The sequence below is a fragment of the Rhinatrema bivittatum genome, chromosome 5 (genome assembly GCF_901001135.1).
Source record: "Rhinatrema bivittatum chromosome 5, aRhiBiv1.1, whole genome shotgun sequence".
NCBI classification, from domain to species: domain Eukaryota; kingdom Metazoa; phylum Chordata; class Amphibia; order Gymnophiona; family Rhinatrematidae; genus Rhinatrema; species Rhinatrema bivittatum.
Window position 1 is genome coordinate 306,123,100 of NC_042619.1, and position 23,430 is coordinate 306,146,529.

The following is a 23,430-nucleotide window of genomic DNA, read 5'->3' on the forward strand; positions in this document are numbered from 1 at the left end:
AGCTGTGGAGGCAGTGTTCATAGCCTCTGGGGATGGGAGCAGGGAAGATTGGCCATTGTGCAATGGTGACAGCTAGAGGCCAAACTTAGAGCCTATGTTAATTGGGTTCTGGAGAGACTTCTGTGGTTCCTGGTTGCAATTAGAGCTACTATCCTTGACCTTTTATCTGAAATGTATCAGCTTTCTTGCTTGTCAATACCATAGGCCCTGGGCCACCAAGAAACATACCATCAATCTGCAAATTACATAACAATGCTTTATAGCAAAATATGCTATGCTTCTTCTTGTGTTTTTCATAGAATTTATTTATTTATTTAGAACTTTTCTATACCGACGTTCATGAAAAGACATATCACATCGGTTTACATCGAACCAAGGTTAGATTACATCGAACAAGGGTTACATCAAACAGGGGACTGCCATGAACAAGAGGTAGTAATGGTCAAAATGGGTGACCAGGGTGAGATTCCAAGAATAAGTAATAACAAGTGAATAACTGTGGTAAAAACAAAAGCGAGAAACATTTGGGATAACTGTGGTAGAAACAAAAGCGAGAAACATGAAGGGAAGGGCTAAAACACAATTACTTAAACCTTAAGCAGGGAAGAGAGCAGGGAGAGGGAGCACAGGGCAGGGGGTACCTGGGATGGGGGTGCCGGGGATGGGGGACCAGGTGAGGGGGGATGAGAGGGGGTTAATAGCAAGGAAGGGTGCAGGAGATGGGAAGGATGGGGGGGGGGGGTAGTGAGGGGACACGGGGATGGTAAAAAGATTAACATGATGCGAATGACCCTTATAACAAGATGCTAAAGATCATTATAACATGGTGCTGGAGAGGAAGAGTAAGGGAACACGGGGATGGTGTTAAAGATTAACATGATGCTAAAGACCATTATAACATGATGCTAAAGACCATTATAATATGGTGCTAGGGAATCATACAACATTCTGGAAAGGACCGGGCAGCCATGAGAGTCACTAATTAGGGAATCTTAGAACATTCTGGCAAGTGCTGGGCCGCAACTAGAGTCAGTGAGAGAACTGCTGCTCTTTAGGGAAACGCTTGTTTGAAAAGCCAAGTCTTAAGTTTTTTCTTGAAAGTCAGCGGGCAGTGTTCTTGGCGTAAATCTGGGGGTAATGTGTTCCATTGGGAAGGTCCCGCTGTGGAGAAGGCGCGTTTCCTTATGGGGGCATGGAGAGAGGACTTGGTGGGAGGAGCATAAATTTGCTTGTTTGATTCCTTCTTGAAATATAATTTAAGGATGCTTGGCTCCTGTTGTTGGTTGCACCTGGGTCTCGGCCTGTAATGTTTAGCAAAGCAAATGGAGACTTCTGATAGCAGATTACTGCACCTTGCAACCTGTTATAGTATTACTGCTTGTTTTGCTAAATTGAAATAACCAAAACAAATAAAAGTTCCACGACAGATGGATCAATAACTTTAAATTCCATAATGTCATTCTGTGACTTGCTTTTCACCATCTTGACTGGCTGCTTCGACTGATCCTGGGATGTGGCAATGTAAAAACCTTTATTCGATTGTGACTCAAAGGAATAAACGATGGGTGGGCTTACATTTGACTTCCAAAAGATAAAGCGCTCCATATCTCCGCTGAGAGAATTTGGAAGACTGGGGATCATCTAGATATGAAAAGGAAAGTTGGTCAGTATACATAAAGGTGTAGCAAAGACTAACCTGCATCATGAGATACAGCTGCACCAGAAAATCAGCAGTAAAAAGCAAAATTGTGAAACAACATTATTTAAAAGCTGCAGAATTGTACCAATAATGCTAAAGCTGTACTTTTAGACTAATGTTGCATGTCCTGCGATTATAGAATAATTTTTTAACGTATCTGTCTTCTTCTACATGGCACTTAGCACATTAGGGAACTCTATTTGTTTTGGGGGTGTTTCAAAAAATAAAATCAAAATAAACAAAACCTGCATCTTTAAAGTGCTTCTCTACTCTTAAATGACACTTGTTTGCCGAAGGAAAGGCAAAAAGGCTTCCAGAGTGCATATCCAGCATAACTCTCTGCTTCAATGGCAGGGGGAATGAAGAAAAGAGGATCTATATACAGACAACAACCAACAAGGACTGAATTACATAGTCTGGGAAAACAAATAAGTATGGGTGTAGCTTGCTTATTGCGGCGGTTACTACCCCTAACCAATTAAGCTAAATATTTCACATAGATGCAGCTCCAACACTGCTCTCTGCATTAATGGTGGGAGTGGAAGGGAAACAGAACCAAAAGGTTACTAAGAGCCAAGAGTAACAGATAAGTAGAAAAAAAATGTGCAAAGCTTGCTGGGCAGACTGGATGGGCCGATTGGTCTTCTTCTGCCGTCATTTCTATGTTTCTATGTTTTCTCTTTCTACATTTCTTTCGTGAATTTGGTGTTCGTGAATGGTACCAGGTTGACAAAGCTGAAGACCGAAGCTCTCCACATTAGTCGCTCTGTCTAGAGGGGCCACCTTCATGGTGTGTTTGTACGTATCAGTCACACAGTTTTCTGAAGGGACATTTCTGCCTCCCTCCCCTCAAGGAGTCAAAAATGCCCGGCAGTAGTGGGATTGAGAACATAAGTGCTATGCCAGATCAAGGTCCATTAACCTCAGCATCCTGTCTGTGACAGGGCCCATTGCAAAACGTAGATCCAATTTCTTCTTGCTGACTCCCAGTAACAAGTACTGCATTTCCCAGAGTCAGTTAATAACTGTTTAAGGACTTTCCTTCCAGGAATTTGTCCAAACCCCTGATAAATCCTGCTGTATCTGTTGCTGTGACCGCATCCTCCAGCCACAAATTCCACAGCTTCCAGTTTGTTTAAAATCTATCAGCTGTTAGTTTCAAGGAGTGTCCCCTAGTCCTGGTATTTATTGACAGGGTAACTAACTGTTCCCCTTTTATCTTTTCCACCCTACTCTCCTCTCTCATATTTCCTCTCAGCCGTCTCTTCTCCACGCTGAAAAGCCCTAACCTCTTTAGCCTTTCTTCATAAGGGAGCTCTTCCATCCCCTCCACCAGTTTTGTTGCTCTTCTCTGTGCCTTTTCTAATTCCGCTATACATTTTTATTTTTAGATGGGGTAACCAGAACTGCACCCAGTACTCAAGATGCGCTTGCACCCTAGACCTATACAAAGGTATTAAAATGTTTTATGATTTATTCACCGTTCCTTTCCAAATAATTCCTAGCATTCTGTTTGCGTTTTTGACCGGTGCCCCACACAGCGCTGAGGATTTCGACGTACTGTCCTTTTCCTGGGTGGTTACTCCTAATGTGGAACCCAGCAATGTGTATCTAAAATTGGGGTTAGTTCTCCCTGCGGGCCTCACTTTGCACTCGCCCACATTAAAATTTCATCTGCCATTTGGATGCCCACTTCTCCAATCTTGCAAGGCCCTTCTGCCATTCCTCACAATATGCCTGTGTTTCAACTACTCCGAACATTTTAGTATCAGCTGCAAACTTGATCGCATCATTCGTCTCTCCCTTTTCCAGATCATTCATGAATAAGCTGAACAGCACAGGTTCCCTGGGGCCCTCTACTATTCCTCCTTTCTCTACTAGGAGAGCTGATTATTTAGTACTACTTTCTGTTTCCTATCTTTCAACCAGTTACCAATCCAGTTTAAGAAAATACCTCCTGGCCCATGGCTTCGTGAGGGACTTTATCAAATGCCTTCTGAAAATACAGATACACTATTATCCAAGTGCCGATTTATTTACTCCCTCAAAGAATTCTTATCAGCTAGGAATCCTAAATCCATGCTGACTGACCCCTATTAAGCTGGGTTTATCCATATAACCAGTAATGTTGTTCTTAATTATACGTTCCCCATGTCCTCACTCCCTGAAGGCCTAGCTGGGGAACCTCCTGTCTAAAAGGGAAGGGCAGGACTGGGCTTCCCCAGCCAGTAGTCTCCTTTTTAGGGCATCAGGGAACGAGGCAGGAGGAGCCGCTATTGCAGTACCTAAATTTGACTGGCCAAGATGGGCAGCTAGCACTGAAAATCAGCCTGCCGAACTTTCCTCCCCCTGCTGTAACCTGGCCCCTGTGCCTGCCCAGAATTTATCTACCTAGTGACGATTCGCTGGTTATCCCAGTCACCTTTCAAAAGCTTTGATCTAGCTGGCCTTATCCTTACTTAGCAGGTAAGATCCCTTTAAATATTGACCTCATAAATGGCATATTGTTTACATGCATAACTTATTTAAATTTCAGATTACATATATAAACTTTTGAAATGCCCCCACAGAATGCCCCTTTTTTGTGGAATGAAATTATGCTTACAGGCAATGGAAAATCCACGGTTCAGTGCGTAAGCCTATGCATGACTCTCCCTGAATGGCTCATGCATACACTAAACATGATCCAAAATATTGTGGCCAGGGTAGTGCTGGAATGTCAGAGATGGTCTCCTACAACCTTCTTGCTGCGCACTTTACTGGTTAGCAATCAGTGCTTGTGCAAAATTTAAGCTCTTAACTCTAACTTCTAGGATCATAAAGGGGAGCAATCCAGGGGATTTAAAAACAAACAAACTGGAATAGTGTTGCCCTAGACACCACTTAGACTGAGCCAAGGGGGTGTTGCTTTGCATTCTGCCCTCTAGAGTGGCCTGGAGGGCATTTTCCATAGCAGCTCCTCTGTTATGGAATGCTCTGTCCTTAGAGATCAGGTTTGAGCAAAGTTGTCTTACTTTCCATAGAAAGGTGGCAATATGGCCCTTGCCTATGACCTCATTTTGTGGTTGTCTCTCCTTTGGGTTAGGGTTGGCTTTTGCTGTTGGTTTTCTTTGAGAATAGTGGGATGGCTGGGGAGGTTTCCTCTCTTGAAGTGGTTTGGCAGAGATGGTGTTGGATGGGGTATGTTTTTTGTCATGGCATGGTCTCCATAAAGAGATAATTTGAAAACAGTGCAGACTCCAGGGGTACTATGGACCGTTTATCAGTTTCCAAAGGGGAAACACATACATGCTTTCCCTTGGAAAATAATTCCAATAAAACTACCGCACATATTTACACCTGCTAACGTATATGCATAGCTTTTGGAGAGGTAAAGCACGTGCACACTTCTGAAAATGCAAAAGTGTGGATATAAGGGCAAACCCCTCCCTAGCCCCACCTCCAGGAATGCCTCTGCTTGCTGCAAGTGAAAGAACACACATATATACAGGCCATACGTGCATCCTTTTATCTGCAAATTCAGCAGACAGTTTGAGAAAAGTCCATTTCCAAGGGTAAAGCTCTGTTTCGCTCTCCACATGTTGATTATGCTACTTGTTTTTATTTGGTTGTACCTATCCCTGGATGGGTTTGTATGTCATTTAGTATGTATTATGTAAAATTTGAATGATTTTATGCATTAGTCTGGATAGTTTTAAAAATGGTTTTGTATACTGTTTTGGGTGTTTTTTTGTTCCATACCATGAGAAGAGCGGTATATAAGCACTGAAAATAAAATAAATATGGCCAGTTATGCTTTTAGCGGGCAATAATCAGACTGTCCACATTGGTGCAAACTCCATGGGTAGTTTTACTCGCAGGATTTGCACCAATAATCAAAGCAAAATTCATGGCCCTGGAAACAAATTGCACCTGCGTTTTTTGTGGAGCCTTCCTCCAGCCAATGAGTTTTGAAAATCCCAAACTACACATGTTGGTGCCTTCCCTTCTCACCTGCGAGAAGGCCTTCAAAATGTGGGGGTAAACTTGCACGTGTTGTTGAACAACAGGAGGGGGCAACATTCATCAAGCCCCTTTCTTTCAATATTTCCCTTACCCTGCCTTATTTCACTGTTTCCCGACCCTCTTCTGGAGGCACACCTAACCAGTCGGGATTTCAGGATTGCATACCCTGGGTCTCCATTGCATGCAGACCTATCTTATGCATAATCGTTGTGGCAATCACGAAAACCGGAGAAAGCTGGGAAACACTGCCTTATTTTACGTGCCTAAGTCCTGACTAAGCACTTGGAAATGTTTGATGATGTCTAGAGAATACACAGTGAGCACCCATTTCAGAGGCCAACCTCCGAGTGACCCAAAGAATGAAACATTTCTAAGCCCCCAGTGCCCTGTTGGAGACCACTGTCTTCAAATGGGCTTGTTGTGCACATGAACCTCCATGTATAAGTCAGCATGTGCCGTATGCAGCCGTGGGTAGGGGTGTGCATTCGGATTGACCGCATTAGTAAAACGCAACTCATATTTTTTTTTTACTTAAAAAATTGATTCGACATAAACGATCGGATTTCCCACATATCGAACATAGATATGTTCGATATGTGGGAAATCACGATTGTTGAGCCAAAATAAAAATATAAACCCCCTCACCCTCCTTAATCCCCCCCCCCCCCCCCGACTTACCACAACTCCCTGGTGATGGAGCGAGGAGTGAGGACGCCATTTCTGCAATCCTTGGCGAGAAGCATGTGACGTCGGCGGCACGTCGAGTGGCGCCGGCGTCACGTGATTCCCGGCTCGTTCGCGCCGGACGGCTCGTTCGGCCCAAAAAGAACTTTTGGCCAGCTTGGGGGGGTCAGGAGGCCCCCCCAAGCTGGCCAAAAGTTCTTTTTGGGCCGAACGAGCCGTCCGGCGTGAACGAGCCGGGAATCACGTGGCGCCGCGTCACTCAGACGCGACGTCACGTGATTCCCGGCAAGTTCGCGCCGGACGGCTCGTTCGGCCCAAAAAGAACTTTTGGCCAGCTTGAGGGGGTCAGGAGGCCCCCCCAAGCTGGCCAAAAGTTCTTTTTGGGCCGAACGAGCCGTCCGGCGCGAACTCGCCGGGAATCACGTGACGCCGCGTCACTCGACGTGCCACCGACGTCACATGCTTCTCGCCAAGGATTGCAGAAATGATGTCCTCACTCCTCGCTCGATCACCAGGGAGTTGTGGTAAGTCTGGGGGGGGGATTAAGGAGGGTGAGGGGGTTTAAAATTTTTTTTTGCACATATGTACATATACCCAACTCATTGGATTTTTTTTATGTCCATATTGGCCGCAAGTGGGACCCCCTTTCGGACATAAAAAATATGAACATAAAATTTTGCTCTGCACATCCCTAGCCGTGGGCTCCTAGGGTTTGCATTGTGCCAGAAGCTTCCTCAGGGGGCTCTCTAAAGTGCCACGTCTGAGCCCAGATCTCCTATGTGGAAGGGGAACGGGCACTGTATTTTAGACTCTCGGGACTTTCTCGTTTCCACTCACTTCCAGTTTCAGCTGAGGCGATGAGGTGGATGGACAGGATAGGTAGGAGTTCCCAATTTTCATAACAACAGCTTCAGCGGTGGCTTCTTTGGGCTTCAATGATGACGATGATGCATAGTTAGTCATTTCAAATGTGGCTAATATTAAAAAGGAAGCAAATGGAACAATGATTATTGCAGTAGTATTTGCTAACTGTACTGTACTTTTCCATGGCACATCTTATAAAAAGTTTGACATTCTGCAAAGAAGTTTGTTGAGAAATTGAGTGCATTGGTATGAGATGTGTTTTGTCGTAAAATTTGAATTACAGGTTAATTTTTGGGTCTTAACTTAATGTAGTGATCCTACTAAGGTGCAAGAACAGAGAATGATTGTAATTAATTTATTGCAGTGGTGTCAGGCATTGTACTACACGGAGCACAGGGTGCGGGGGCACCGTTGTAACTATGTCAAAACGTTTGTGCACTCAATCAGCATATCTGCAGGAATTCTCTTGGGGTGTGCTGAATTCACCAAACATTTTTTGTTCAAAATCTTAGGCAGATTTCTGCAAATCCACAGCAGAGTTTGGGTGAATTTGCTGATTTCCTGGCAAATCAGCAGGCAGATCCGGCATGAGCATCCTCGGGATTTTCCTCAGATTCACCTGGGAAAGCTTCAACAAAACTGTCCTAGAGAATTTAAGGAAAATCCAAAAATGTCCTTGAGCTAGTAGAAACCAGGCTGACGTGTGCTTGGCTAAAATTAGACCTGAGATTATTTGCACATCTCCGAGCATGGCAAAAGACAAAAAAAAAAGCAAATGAAGAAGTAGAAATCTGTGGCTTCTTACCTTCGTGTATGGGGCCTTGCATGGGTAATGATTGCAGGGTGTCTCCCTCGGGGATAAACGATTTAGCATCCGTATCGGTCACCTGGTAATGCTTAGGGGAGGCAACTTTTTGGAATTTCGGTACAAACTGAAGAGTCTCCGTTTTAGCGTCATACCTGAGCTGATCTAGGAGCAAGCAGACACCTTGTTATTTTAACGTTCACATGCAAACACTGCTGCCATTTGCACAATTTAATGAGAACGACTTGCAGTTGCTGCTAAGTGATATACATTTTTAGAACACTTTTCCTATGTGTGATTGTTTCTCAGAATGAAAGCCCTATGAAGTTTCTGCAGGTGGAAGCTGGCAGAAGTTATTCCTGGCTAAGGGCAAGAAAATGCTAGGTGAGGTAATCAGATAATAAAGATGTTAGGAGGCTGCAGACAGCATGCTTTATTCAGTCCCATTGGCCTCTCTTATCACAGGCCCAGCCACCTGAATCCATTCACAAAATCTTCTAAGAATAGCCACCAATCCCCAGGCAAGGGAAACCTGCCAGCCGCATTGCACCAGCCTCCCATTGGTGCCCCTAGCTCCCCTGGGGTGGCAAGGCCTGGCCTCTCCACCATCACTGCCTCCCTTCCAAGGCAAGCGAGGCCCATGCTCCCTGCCAAGGGGTGAAAGGGGATCAGCTGCTATTCTGTTGCATGCAAACATGGGCACCTCCCCTACACAAGATTTCCTTTTACAAAATTTGTTGCCCAGAAAAAAAATAAAATTGAGACAAATAACTTTGTTTTCTACTGGGCTTTGCGGGCAAAGAGAGATAAAGCGACATGCCTAAGGCCACAGAGAGTCAGCAGCATGGGATACGTTTTATCTCATGTCCCAGAACTGTCTCCCGTATTAAACTAACCATAAGACCATTCTTCCTCTCTAGGTAGCAATTAGCTCTAACACTGTATCTAAATCCTTAAAAACCTTTACCTGACAAAGAAATGTTCTTTTTTATGTTCAGGAGTTGCCTTGGGCGCAATACTAGTGTTATCTCCTTCCTGAAGTTTTCTCTGAGGGTCATGTATGGTGGTGTAGGAAACATGCCCCAGGGCTGGATGCGAGCGTTCCTGCCAGGCTCCCACTTGGAGCAAGACCTCCATGCTAAGCCTTGCAAGGATCCCTGGGACTATGAGAGAGAGAGAGAGAGAGAGAGAGAGTTGCATTCACCAGTTTTGCAGTGCCAAAAAAAGCTTTCAAATGAATGAGGGCGCTCTCCCTTCCAGCTGTGTTTTTCTTCAGTCACCCTTAAAAACATCTGCTTTCTGGGGACAGATTACTAATTTGTACCTCCTATATTCTATTTATAGTGCAATCCCTTGTTTTTGTTTTGTGTGGGAGGGAGGGTTGCAGTTTTGCTGCTTCTTTGCTGCAGAATTTATCCTCTTTAGCATTTTCCTATGGAAGAATCACCAGTTTTACATTTAGAACAGTTTTTGAGGACCCAGTCCATACTTCATCCTTCTAAGAGACTTATGTAAGACAGGTTTAGCGTACTTATATTTCTTTGTAAATTCATTTTTCTTTCTGTTCCCCTCAATTCCTATTTGTTTTCAGCCTTCTATTGGATCTGGAACTTTTTAGTCAGTCTGAGTTATGCGCCTAAACGTTAAAATGAATGTACAGCACCTGGAGCCAAAGGCATGTGGCCTGTAGTCTGCAGAATTCGGGGGTGGGCAGAATATCCTGCCCAGGAGTAAAACTTTGTGAGACAGAGCCAATTGTCCTCTAGAGTGACCTAAAGTGAAAACAATGTCACAGGTCCAGTCTGCAGCTGAGGAACATTCCAGACTAAGGGCCTTTACGATTATGAGGGCCTGATGGTGGCATTCCCTTTCCAAAATTTTAATGCTGGCACAGAATGGGGGTTGTCCTTTTGAAAACCCTTGCCCTGCATGTTTTGAGAACTCATTTGTACCCTGTGGACCTTATTGAACATTGTACCGCACTTCTCAGGGTCAAATCTTCCTGACTCTCGGAATAGCCATGTTGAAGGAGATTTATACAACTAGTTGAGGAAAGCTCCAGCATTTTGACTTGCCAGCCAGAAACCTTTGATATTCTGCTGAGTGTATCATGAGGCACAGACCGATGGCAACAGTGTGCTGTAGGCTCTGCCTCATGAAATATCAAAAAGACAAAAAAAAGGATTCAAAGACAAGAGTCCGGTCGCAACCTGTACTCCATGAAAAAAGAAGTGGAGGTGTGAAGGAATAGGCAGAGGCTAATTTCTGACAGAGCTAGGACGTCTTGATAGTATAATGTATGAGTGCAAGGGGATCTTATAAGTATGGTGTTCATGTCAGAGTTCAAATAAAATATTTAGAATTGGCTGCAGTACTGCAGGTGGCCTGGAAAGCAACTTCACCTGGGAGGATGGACCTCTGTTTGCTTTGCTACTCAATAAAAAGATTTCAATATAAATTGAGCTGGGAGTTTTTTTGTGCAATAGATGGATATACCGATATTAAGGGATTAGGAAGGGATGAACTAAAACACATCAGGGTCAGTTATCAAAATCCTTTATCACACTCCCAGGGATGTATATTACTGCCTAACTAATACTGTGTTCTTTACCTTTAAGCAGGAAGGGCCTGAGCCATAGAAGAATCCATTATGTCCACTGGAAAAGAAAACATTAAACAAGTTATTCCATGAGAACCGATTTGATCTCTATTTAGTTTAGATTGGAGGAATTCTTGCTGAAATTAGGAAGCCCCAAATATGTGAGCCTGCAGTCCAAGCATCATGAGGTGTTTTCCCCCCTCAGACCACTGGCTGTCTCTGGAGCTGGGCTGTCTCTCGAGCTGTCCAGTCCTGCTCCATGCTCTGCACTGCCAGAGAAGGAAGCTCGGCTCTGAATACAGAGCATCTCTCAGGTTTCTACAACGAAGGGAGGCAACCAGCACAGGGAAAGGAGCTGGGCTTTATTATTCTTCAAAACGTTTCTTTTAAGACCAAGGCAGTAAGCATGCTTGATTTGTTTTTCATATCTAAAAGTTTAGATGCCACAGGACCGCTGAGGATTAAACTTGTGCTATTTTTTTTTTTGCTTCCAGCTTAATTTGAATTGGCCTCCGTTGGGTCACAGCACCATGAGTCTTTATTCACAACTACTCAGAGCTGCTTCTCCTGTTTTAAACTTCCCACTCACCCCATCCATTATAATGACAGTCCTTTCCTAGAGGCCACAGACACAGCTCTCGTTGGACATGTACTAAGTCTGGCCACTAAATAACACCACTGAGCAATAGCTAAGAGTCCCTATGCACTGTGACTGTGAATGCAGCTTCCCCAAGTCCCAGCTGACCTGGAGAATAAATAGAAACTGGGCCCAGGGTTTCTACCTGGATTTTCCATACAGCAGTATGCAGCACTAGTGCTAAGCCACTGGGCCAGCTTCCCTTCTAAGTTTAAGAGCCAGCTTCTTAATCACAGTTACCATCTGCCTTAAACTTTTCAATAATCCAATTAGTTTGTCTGGAAAAGAACACTACCTATTGGATACGGATTTCTCTTACATTGCTCTCCTAGGTAGGGGGTGTGGCACTTGTTCTTGTTTTTGGAAAGGGCTGATGTACTGCATTCAGTCAGGCAGGTGACAGGGAGATCTCAGCCAAAATATACAAGAAATAAAGCAGCAGTATCGTGTGGGTGGTAACCTTTGTGGGATTTCTGCTGTCGGTGACTACTTCCTTCTCCTTCTCATGGGCATCCATCAAAGTCGTATGTCTTTCCATTGATAAGCACCCCTAGCACTCGTGAAGTAGAAGAGCAGGGGGCGAAGGAGATATTATTAGGGAACTAACATTTTTGTTAGGAAAGTAAGTAAAAGAAAGAGGAAAAAGAGACCACTGTGGTTTTCTAAAGAAGTAGCTGAAAAGGTAAGGGAGAAAAGTTCATTAACTATAAGAGATCACAGAAAGAGGAAGACAGGCAACAATATCTGGAAAAGTTAATAGAAGCTGGGAAAGTAGTCAGGAATGCAAAAATTCAAATAAAAGCAAATACGGTAAAACAGGGGAACAAGACTGTTTAAGGATATATTAATGATAGAAAGAAGTGTAAAAGTGGCATTGTGAGACTCAAAGGTGAAGGGGAGGAATATGTAAAGACTGATGAGGTGAAAGCAAAATTGCTTAACAGATATTTCTTTTCACTGTGGAAGGGCCAGAAGGAGGATCACATAAAATGAACAAAAATATGATTGAAAATGAGGTACATCTCAATCAATTTTCAGAAAGGTGTGTTTGTGAGGAGCTAACTAAACTTAAAGTAGATAAGGCAATGGGGCCGGAAGGGATACATCTGAGAGTACTAAGGGAACTTAAGAGAAATTCTGACTAACCTTTTCAATGCTTCTTTAGTAGTTCCAGAGGACTGGAGACAGGGGAATGTGGGTCCTATTCATAAAAGTGGAAGTAAGGAGGAGACTGGGAACTATAAGCCTGTTAGACTGACCTCAGTAGTGAGTAAATTAATGGTCTCGCTGCTAAATCAGAGGACAGTGCAGTTTCTGGAATCCAATGGATACATGATCTGAGGCAGCATAGCTTTTACCAGAAGTAAATCTTGTCCGACGAATCTGATCAATTTCTTTGATTGGTTGATCAGAGAGTTGGATCAAGGGAGAGAACTACTTGTACTATGTTTGGATTTTAATAAGGCCTTTGACACAGTTCCGCATAGGCATCTTATAAATAAATTGAGCTCCCTTGGTATAGAACATAGAAGGATTGACTGGGTTAAATATTGGTTGAATGGGAGATGACAAAGAGTAGTGGTAAATGGGATTCACTCCGGGGGGGGGGGGGGGGGGGGGGGGTGTGGCATTACTAACAGACAGGCCGATACAGTACAGTGCGCTCCTCCGGAGCCCTGTTAACCCGCATTTAGCGCGTCAAAAATGTGCGTCCAACCAACCCAAAACTAACAGCACCTGCAATATACAAATGCATGTTGATGGCCCTATTAGTTATTCCCGCGCGATCCAGAAAGTAAAATGTGCAGCCAAGCCGCACATTTTACTTTCAGAAATTAACGCCTGCCCAAAGGTCGGCGTTAATTTCTGCCGGCGCCGGGGAACTGCACAGAAAAGCAGTAAAAACTGCTTTTCTGTGCACCCTCCGACTTAATATCATGGCGATATTAAGTCGGAGGCCCCAAAAGTAAAAAAAAAAATTTAAAAATCGGCCTGCTGGTCAGAAGACAGAAGCACAATTATGCTGGCGTCCGTTTTCCGAACCCATGGCTGTCAGCGGGTTTATTTTATTTATTTATATATTTATTTATTTATTTAAGAGTTTTCATATACCGTCATTAAGTTATTCACCATCACAACGGTTTACAATAGGGCACCTATATTAATAAGTATGGGTCGTACATTACATAGGTGGTGCCAATAGTATTCGGTAACAATAATGTGTTTATTAGGGGGATTAAGTGTATCATAGCAATATGTCCTGAAGGTTGCCTGCAGTTAAAAAATGTTGAAATAATTTGGTAAGGATTTATAAAATTAGGCATTTGGTGCTTTAAGCCGCATAACTTTTACTTCGTTGCCCGCATCAGTTTTCTTTCTTGAAGGCTTGTATGTAAAGCCAGGTTTTGAACTGTGTTTTAAAAAGTTTATGATTGCTCTGGAGTCTTAGGTCAAGGGGCATGGAGTTCCATAATATGGGACCGACTAGAGACAGAGCTCGCTCCCTCACTTGGGTAAGTCTTGCGGTTTTCACAGAAGGAATGGGAAGGAGTGCTCTGTTTGCTGACCTTAGATTTCTGTGTGGGACATGTACTCTAAGTGCTGTGTTCAGCCATTCTGCTTTATCGTCGTGGATAAGTTTGTGTATTAGGCACAGTGCTTTGAACTGTATTCTTTGTTCTATGGGAAGCCAATGTAGAGTGGTAAGCATATCTGTTATGTGATCTCTTTTGTTTTTTCCTGTGAGAATTCTTGCAGCAGCGTTTTGTAAAATCTGTAGAGGTCTTACTGTAGTGTTGGGTAGGCCTAGTAGCAAGGCATTACAATAGTTTGAGAACTGACGCCGGCAAAATTGAGCGTCGGCTGTCAAACCCGCTGACAGCTGCCGCTCCTGTCAAAAAGGGGGCGCTATGGACGCGCTAGTGTCCCTAGCGCCTCCTTTTACCACAGGCCCTAATTTGCATAGGCCACCCTCCTGAATCGCGCGCCCAGGAGAGTGGCCTGTGCGCACACCGGGAGAGCAGGCGCTCACCCACTCTCCCGCGCATTTTTCTGAATCGGCCTGAGTGTGCCTCAGGGATCAATCCATGGGCCATTGGTTTTCAATATTTTCATGAGTGACATAGTGGAAGGATTGTCAAGAAACGTTTGTCTTTTGCTGATGTTACCAAAATCTGCATCAGGGTAAACAGCCAGGAAGATGCGGAAAACATGAGGATGGATCTAGTGAAGCTTGAGGAATGGTCTAGGGCCTGGCAGCTAAGATTTAATGCTAAAAAATGCAGTTATGCATTTAGGATGCAAAATCCCAAGGGAGAGGTACAGTATTGGGGTTGAACTTCTTTTAAGTACAAAAGAGCAGGATCTGGGGATGACTGTATTTGATGATCTTAAGGTGGCCAAAACAGATGGATAATTGATGACAAAAGCCAGAAATATGCTTGGAGAGAGGAGTAGTCAGCAAAAAAAAAAAAAAGAGGTGATATTGCCCCTGTATAGGTCCCTGGTGAGACCTTATTTGGAATACTGTGTAGAATTCTGAAGACCACACATCTTCAAATAGATATAAACTGGTTTGTTGGTCCACAGGCTGGCTACTAAAATGGTCAGTGGTCTTCATTCTAAAGCATATAAGGCCAGACTTAAAGATCCAATCATACAGTAAAAACCATAGAGGATAGGGGAGATAAATAGAGACATTTAACTATCTCAAAGGTTTCCATGCACAGGAGGCAAGCCTCTTTCAACGGAGAGGAGGCTCTAGAACAAGGGGTCATGGGATGAGGGTGAAAAGCGGCAGACACAGGAATAATCTTAGGAAACACTTCTTTACAGAGAGGGTAGTGGATGCATGGAACAACTTCCCAGTGGAGATGGTAGAGACATGGGATGTATCCCTTCCAGCCCCATCACCTTTTCTACTTTAAGTTTAGTTACCTCCTTACAAACACACTTTTCTGAAAATTATCGAGGTTTACTTTATCTGAATTAAAAAATCATGGGATAAACACAGGGGCATTGTAAAGCTAAATTAGTTGGTGCCAATAGGCAGACTAGATTGCCATATGTTTTTTTTCTGTCGTAATATTTCCGTGTTTCTTCTATGCAAGCTGGCTTCAGCAAGATCCTGCACTGCACAGGCAGAGGCTGTCATTGAGCATTGGGCAGACCTAAAACGTGTTGCATGGTCTGACTCTCACTAAAATTACAGGGTTTGTGCTGATAAGAGTATCCCCATGTCATGTTGGCACTTGAACTGTCACCTTGGATACCGACGCAGTTTAGGATCACAGCGGGAGCATTCATGTTGTGGCCTTGGGTGTCTTCTTTCACTACAAATCCTGTGAATATCATCCAACAGGTAAACTAATAACAAGTAAGTGCCTGTAGAATCTGTGGATCCCTGGTGTTTCCTGTTCTAATATTTTACAATATGTAAAGGTATAGCCAGACAAAACTATGGCATGAAGAACCGAATTCTCCAATTTCATCAGGAAACAATTTTTATTGAAACGGCTGATTACCTTCTGATAATCGTAGTCAGAATTTCATCATAGAATGTGACATGCTTTATGCAATATGTACTAGCTAGTCACAAAGCAAGTAATTAGGGGCCATGAAATAAATTAATGACAACTGACTGTGAAGGACTCCATGATGCCGGATTTTTGGGGCCAACTTTTCATTATGTTTGCCATCACCTTCCTCAACTACCTCCTTCTTTCTGTGACTTTGGAAAATTTAATGTCCGAACAAGCAAACAGTTGGTAACTGTTGTACCCCTCATTCCAATGTTCTCACTAGAACACAGAAAGAGTTTTCTTCAAATGGCTGTGTTTACAATCATTTGTATAGCAGCCTTTGGATACTGGAAATAAGCAGGCCTACCAGCATTTCAGGGCTCCTAAAGGTAGAGATGGACTAGCAATGTGGATCTATCTTAACCTCCCAAGTGAAATGCGTTAAAGGAAAGAAACTCTTTGGAAGGAGTCCTTGGAGATAACTTTGTATATTTTGGGGTTAAATAAGAGGGAGTTTCTCCTTGAAAGAGGGTGAGTTGAATAAAAATGTACTGCTTGAGAATGAAATGTTAGGCTCCCCCCTTGTTTACTGGTCACATTGTATGATACCCGTTGCATTAGAATAAAGGAGGATTAGGAATGGTGAGTTTAAAGAAGTCAACAATGGTAAAGAGCCCAGACCAGAGTCATAAGCAAAAGAAAGAGAAAAGCATTGCTTACCAAGACATCTTCATTGGAATAATATTCACTTGAGCTGAAGATGGGAACACAAAAAAAAATGTACAGATTGAATGGGAGCTTCAAAAAGTCAAAAACAAGATAGTCAAAATCATACTGATGCATGGATTGTACAGCATTTTCTAGCATTTCACATTTGCCTTTAAAATAACCCAGGGAAGGAAAGGCATCCATGGTGTGCTCCGAGCAAACTTTACATGTTTTGTCATGGCCACTGATCAGAATGGGGATTTCAATCGGGTACATTCTAGGACCATGGTAGGTGTTCAGAAAGTGTCAGAACCCGATCAGTCCACTTTTAACAAGGGTTGGCATGCTTCCAGACAGACGGACAGCCAGTTAGATGTGTCAAAAAGTGCTAATAAATCTATGTAAAATATTTCTTGTTTTAGACTCAATAATAATACGCACCTAGTGCCAGAAACAAAGAATAATCACCTTTTCTGATTCCAACATTTGTAGGACACTGTACAGAATGTGCAGCAATTCCTTCTCTAATAGAGTCCTGGCTCTTGTAAAAGGCAGAAAATGCATGAAGAATAAGTAACTTGCTTTGGGAATCCTCTTTTGACAATTTGACATTGGTTTCCTTTTCAGGTAAATTTCTGCTATAAGATTTAATGGAAACGTTTTTATGGAAAAAGAGCAAAACCCTTTAGTATAAGACGAAAGAGAAAATAATAGCAAATTCTGATGAAAAAATATGAAATCAGTTAAGTCATTCATAATATGCCTTCATGAGCAAGAAAGGGTATGTTGAATTTGAATCCAGCACTCTTTTTTTGTGCGCCTAATTTATTCGTTGTACCAATTTCTCCGAGCCATGGCCAGACGTTCCATCATAGTCAGTAGCTTTTTCATGGCTTTAAAATTTAAATGAGAGCCCCGTGGTTGGATGAGGAAACGTGTTTGTGCTCTGGCTAGGTCTTCTACCGGATCTCTGCTATTCACTTAGAGAAATATGAGCCAGAAGCAAGTCCCAGGCTTGACATCTTTCTGCCTTGACCATATGCAGATAATATGAATTTAGTAGTTTTCAGAGTAGTCAGCCACTAACGAATAGAGCAGTAGAGGTGAAGGATGTTCATGTTCCTTCGCTTATTCTATGTAACCTGTTTACTGATGTTGTATAACTTCTAAGCGCAAAGCAGAATCCTAATAGGAACAGTTCAGCAAAAAACCTTACCTGTACAGACAAGCTCCTGCTGACTCTGCGGTGATCTTTTGTCGATTCCTTAAAGCTTGCACTGGCTTCTGCCTGGTGTTTTATAGCTGGGGTAACTGCTGTGGGTGTGGTAATTATACCTTTTTAAAAGCACTAATGTTTACAATTATGCAACAGACATAGGAAGAAGGAAATTCACTTTAAAGCAATGAATTAGAAAAGTTATTTTGGGAGTAGTAAGAATGCTCTTGAGAAATAGAGATGGATAATGCTGATTTAAGAAAAAAAAAAGTTAGGATGACGGTTCATCACTTCAAAATAAACTGAAATGGAAATGTGTTAAGCTGAAGTGATTTATTTTTTATTTTTTGGACAAAATCCATTGTCCTGGAAGTTACAGTATAAGCAAATGTGTTCCTTTTGGCTGTCCTTAGATTTATAATAAACTGTCCTTTTGCCTTCTCCATTGATAAGCAGGCATGAAATGTATTAAGTTAGTCCAATAAAAAGGTATCATATAGATATGTATTTTGTTTTTATTTGTTAACCTTTATTTCTGTGCATTCAAATGGTTTAACACGGCAGACAAACTATTATAAGCAGGCATGAACCAGCCTTAATGTGTAGGTGATGTCATTCCATGGTGCTGACAAGGACCCAGCTCTCAGAGCTCAGTAAAAGTTTTAACGGTGAATTTTCAAAGGTGTTCTGCACATAAAAATACAAAATATGTGTGTGTAAGTAGCATGTATGTATGTGTATACTATTTTATAAATGTTAAGAGTATGCACGTATTTATGGTTTTGTGTGTACGTTTTACCGGGAAAAAAAGGGGTGGTCATGGGCCTTCTGGGGTGAGGTTATGACGTATGCATGGTAGTTGCTTTAGTACAAGATATTTCTATACATTACCATACTCATTTGCACACTTTTCACCTGCTGTCTCGGGGAAGAGAAATCGGACTTGTCTATTGTCTGTAATTTTTAGGTGGAAGGTCTGGGTGACCTGATGGAGGGTTTCAGGGTGAAGTGCTAAAAGATCTAGGTGAACCGGACCGGAGAAGGACTGAGTGAACTGGTGATTCCAAGTATATGCGCATAGGGCTGGATTTTATAAATTAGCGCGAGCGCGTACTTTGTTCGCGCACCAGGCGCGAACAAGAGTACGCGGGATTTTAATAGATACGCGCATAGCCGCACGTATCCATTAAAATCCGAGGTCGGCGCGCGCAAGGCTGCCCAAAATCGGCAGCCTGCACGCTGAGCCGCGCAGCCTGCCTCCGTTCCCTCCGAGGCCGCTCCAAAATCGGAGCGGCCTCGGAGGGAACTTTCCTTCCACCTCCCCACACCTTCCCTTCCCTTCTCCTACCTAACCCACCCCCCCGGCCCTATCTAAACCCCCCCCCACCTTTGTCGGCAAAGTTACGCCTGCTGGAAGCAGGCGTAACTTTGTGCTCGCCGGCTGGCTGCCCCGCTCCATGTTCCGGTCCCGGGGGCTGGTCCAGAGGCCGCGGCCACGCCCCCGGGCCGAAACCACGCCCACAGCACCGCCCCCAAAACACTGCATCACTCCGGGCACGCCCCGACCCGCCCCTCCATGCAAGCCCCGGGACTTACGTGCGTCCCAGGGCTTGCGCGCGCCGCCGAGCCTATGCAAAATAGGCTCGGCGCACGCAGGGTCAGTTTGGGGTAGGTTTTTGGGGGGTACGCGCGTAGGATACGCGCGTACCCCTTTGAAAATCTACCCGATAGTGTGTAAACTACCTGCCTTGCGTATAAATCAGGGTGATTACGCATACAAGTTAACATTTTTGTACATGCCTAAAATATACATGCATATGTTTATAAAATAGATATGTGGTTTTTCTTTTGCGTAATTGGCATTTTCCAGTCTTCCAAACAAATACAAGGGCAGCAATATTCTATTTCACATAATCTCTAACAATGCATACATTTATCTTTATGTATTAAACATTTATTATGGTTATTAAAGCTCTCACAGCTTTTTATATACACCATAAATTGTAAACAGAACCACCTGCATGACATGTAGAACTCGTGTTTAAATATCCAAAAAACTTTTTTTATTTAAGAAACTAACACTCGCTTCCTTGTTGCTCTTAATTCATTCTACCACCATATTCCTCAGGAAATCAGGCTACAAACAGCGGTTTTTTTATATATTGGTATGTATATATATACTCCTTCTCCTTTCATCTCGGCGTCTTTTAATTTAAAAGTTGGGATAGGAAATTCTATAGAAATTAAAAGATGCCAAGATGAAAGGAGACGGGGAAATGGGATCTATATACCTATATATAAAAAAATGCAGTCATAGTCCGGTTTCCTGAGGAATATGGTGGTAGAATGAATTAAGAGCAACAAGAAAGCTAACAGATAGCAAATGTTAGTTTCTTTAAAACAAAAAGGGGGGGAGTTGTAATATTTTAAGTCTTTGGTAATGTTTAATACATAAAGATAAATGTATGCGGCTTTAGAGATTATGTGAAATAGGATATTGCTGCCCTCGAGTTTATTTGGGAGACAGCTTATATATTTGGGTGCAGCTTAGCGGTTTCTTTTGTGTTGTAGTAAAGGTATTTCCAAATCTTTACTTGAAGTTTTGTTTAACGTTTTCTTGCATATTTATGGATCTTTTATTGTAAACTGCCTAAAAAGGCTGATAAGGACAGTCTAGAAATAAAGTAACCGCACGGACTCTGTACTTGTGGCAAGTTTCTAAGCAGCAGTATGCGCTTACCTTTACTATGAAAATCGGTGCAACGTTCTTGCGTAAAAGGTACACAGCAGTTTTTGTCCATCTATAAACATTTTGAAAACTGACCTCCAAATTAGCACAGAAGCTGTTGGCACCTTATAGACTAACAGACTTTTTGAGTCATAAGATTTTGAAACAAGATGCATCTGACAAAGCTTCCTATCTGGATAAACTGATAGAGTGGATTAGAATATGTAATGCCCCCCCGGCACATTACCATTAAGGCCTGGGTGAACGTCTTTCAGCTAGTGTAGTAAGAGTTCGTAATTAGGAGGAGGCACCATTCACAGACAGCCCCTCCCTGTGAGGATGCTGGGATGGCCATCCCCCCCTGGGTAAGGGAATAAAAGCAACTCTCTCCCGAGAGCTCTTGGGGGGGGAGGGGGGAGCAGTATAGTTTAATTGGACGATTGGAGGAAATCTGGAGATTTTTCCCTTTGTTTAGTATTTTGGCCTACCTGGGAGTTTGGGCTCCATCCAGCCTGTGGTCCTTTGGCATAGTCGGGAGCGCCACTCCTGTAGCCTACTTCTTAGGTGCAGGGTGGTGCGTCCCGGGTTGGATTTTTTAATTTTTTTATATTTATGGAATTGTTTTGAAAGAATGCTGTGACTTAGGGAGGGATCTTGGGGAAACCTCTTCTTCTCAGGGAGCAGAGGAGTGGTGGTGACCCACAACAGTGCCCTTCCAGTGTTGGATCTGCTTTGGGGAAAAGAGATTTTTTTGTTGGCCATCTGGGAGAAAGAGTTTGATCCCTCTTCTTGCCTGGAAACAGGAACACTGACAGCTGTGTGTTCCACCAGGATCCCATCTATTGAGGGATTTGGGAAGAAGAAAAGAGAGAGTAAGAAGAACAAGGAGAATTGTAAGAACAAGCCCTGGAGAGAGAGGAGTTTAGACTCTCTGTGCCAAGACTGTGAGTTGCCATTTTTGACCAGATTTGGAGGGGCTTTCCTGTCCCAAGGATACCTTGGCCATTTTGGGGACTTCGCTTAGCCAAGCCTGGAGGGTCAGCATTTCCCATGCCCTAGTATGTAAAATTCATGCACAACTAGAAAGAGAGAGAGAGAGAGAGAGAGACACTAATAAAGAAAGACCATTTGTGGTGCTGAGAACCATATTTATTGTGCCATTTATCTACCTGAACCCATCAGTAAGGCTTTGTTTTTAGACACTACATAAAAGACTCCAGTGTTTTATTGACACTTCAGCACACACATTGAGACCAAGAACTTTACCTCTCCTTAGGGAAATTTACTTAGGCACCCTTGTCACTCCGGACTCCGAAAGGAGATTCCTTCCCCCCCCACCCAACAAAGGCTCTCGATAAAAAGACTAAGAGTTAGCCCATGTGATCCGGCCCTAAGAGACTTACAAGGTTCTTTTATGGCCCCACTGGAGTGTAACCAGCACCCGGAGATGGGGTTACAAATGCTTTCTTGGATGTTGGTTTCCTTATGGACTTCTATTTTCATTCAAAGGCATTTGGAAAGACGGCATGAATAACTAAAATGATGCACTTTGATGAAAGTGTGGTAGAGACACACCCCAGTAAACGGTAAAACAAAACTTGTTGGATGAGCAGTGGGAAGGAAAGACGAGAAGAAATTAGTCACACACCAAATTACCACATACCAGAAACTGCAGGGCCTGTATCACACAAAACGAGAGATCATCACTATTTTGAAGTCCACCATATGTTAATACCTTTATCTTCCTTTCAAAACTTATCTCCATAGTGGCGTGGATGCTACACCATTTAAAGAAGATGGTTTCCATGGAGCTAGAAAAAATTGAACAAAGCCATGGGTCTGGATGGGAGATGTCCTAAAATAGTAAAGGAGATGAAAGAGGTTCTGGGGTGTCCGCTGAAGAATCTCTTCCTCTGGTGTACCCCGTGGCCCAGGCAGGAAAGCCCTCCGAGGAGCGGATAGCCAGTATGCAACAAGGCCCCCGAGGAGCGGATACCTAAAGCATTCAAGACCCAGAGTGCAGGAACAAGTTCAGCGTAGCGAATAGTGAAGTGTCTCTAAAGGAGTGGAATTCAGCAGGAAGGAAGTCCTTGCTAACTCATAGGAAGCAAAGTCCAAATAGCTTAAATACACTGGCGGGTGATGTCATGCGGAGGGGACGCCCCCGAGGTTCCCGCCATGACATGTTTAAGAGAGGGCCTGGCGAGCGTGCACACATGCCCTAAGTAATCCCCAATTCAAGATGGCAGACAGGATCACCCATGCTATCCAGGGGACACTGGAGAAGGCAGCGTTTGCAGGCGGAGACTGCCACTCTTCCTAGAATCGCTGGTGCAGGGAAAAAGGAGGTGAGCATCAGAGGTCGCAGCTATCTGCGACCGATGGGCACAACAGTACCCCCCCCCCCCTTCTTAGGGCCCCTCCCAGGGGGTTTCAGCTTTCTTGGATGAGTTAGATGAAATTGACGGATTAAATCCTTGTCAATGATGTTGTTAGCAGGTTCCCAGCTATTTTCTTCCGGCCCATATCCTTCCCAGGACGTGAGGTACTCCCATTGCTTTCCACATTTACGTAGTCAAGAATGTCATCCACTTAGTACGTGATGTCCTCTTTGGCAGTAAGAGATAGTGGGTCCGGAGTCTTATTTGAAAACTCGGAGAGGATGAGTGGCTTCAAAAGGGATACGTGGAAGGCATGTGTATCTTCATGGAAGTAGGTAGTTCAAGCTGTAAATTACTGTTCCCAGGCGGTGAAGAATAGGAAAAGGCCCAATGTAGTGTGGAGCGAATCGAACAGATGGCAGCTTGAGATGAATGAACTTGCTACTGAGCCATACCTTGTCTCCTTGTAAAAGGCCTTTAGTTTGGGGACTTTAGTTTGTTCCCATTGCTGATGGAGTTCTTCAGCTGAAGCCTGGGCTGCAGGAGATGAAACCGACAAGGGTATTGGTAATGGAGGTAATGGC

General features: G+C 43.4%; 1 protein-coding gene across 1 annotated transcript; it reads right to left on the minus strand.

The window, feature by feature from the left end:
* Nucleotides 1–355: 355 nt before the first annotated feature.
* On the minus strand, nucleotides 356–17,809 carry LOC115092868. The gene is made up of 7 exons (XM_029604244.1): nucleotides 17,738–17,809; nucleotides 16,534–16,567; nucleotides 10,669–10,714; nucleotides 9,025–9,220; nucleotides 8,058–8,222; nucleotides 7,226–7,362; nucleotides 356–1,641 (listed from the first exon to the last, which is right to left on the minus strand). Exons 2-7 carry the CDS (start codon nucleotides 16,545–16,547, stop codon nucleotides 1,387–1,389), a joined length of 813 nt encoding a protein of 270 aa, XP_029460104.1. The 5' UTR covers nucleotides 16,548–16,567; nucleotides 17,738–17,809; the 3' UTR covers nucleotides 356–1,386.
* Nucleotides 17,810–23,430: the final 5,621 nt, after the last annotated feature.

Excerpts from the sequence above, each read along its gene's own strand:
- LOC115092868 (XM_029604244.1), bottom strand. Across the intron at positions 8,223-9,024 it reads AAAGAACATTTCTTTGTCAG|ATCAGCTCAGGTATGACGCT; the intron begins GTAAAGGTTTTT and ends GCTTGCTCCTAG. Across the intron at positions 1,642-7,225 it reads CGCCTCAGCTGAAACTGGAA|ATGATCCCCAGTCTTCCAAA; the intron begins GTGAGTGGAAAC and ends TTTCATATCTAG.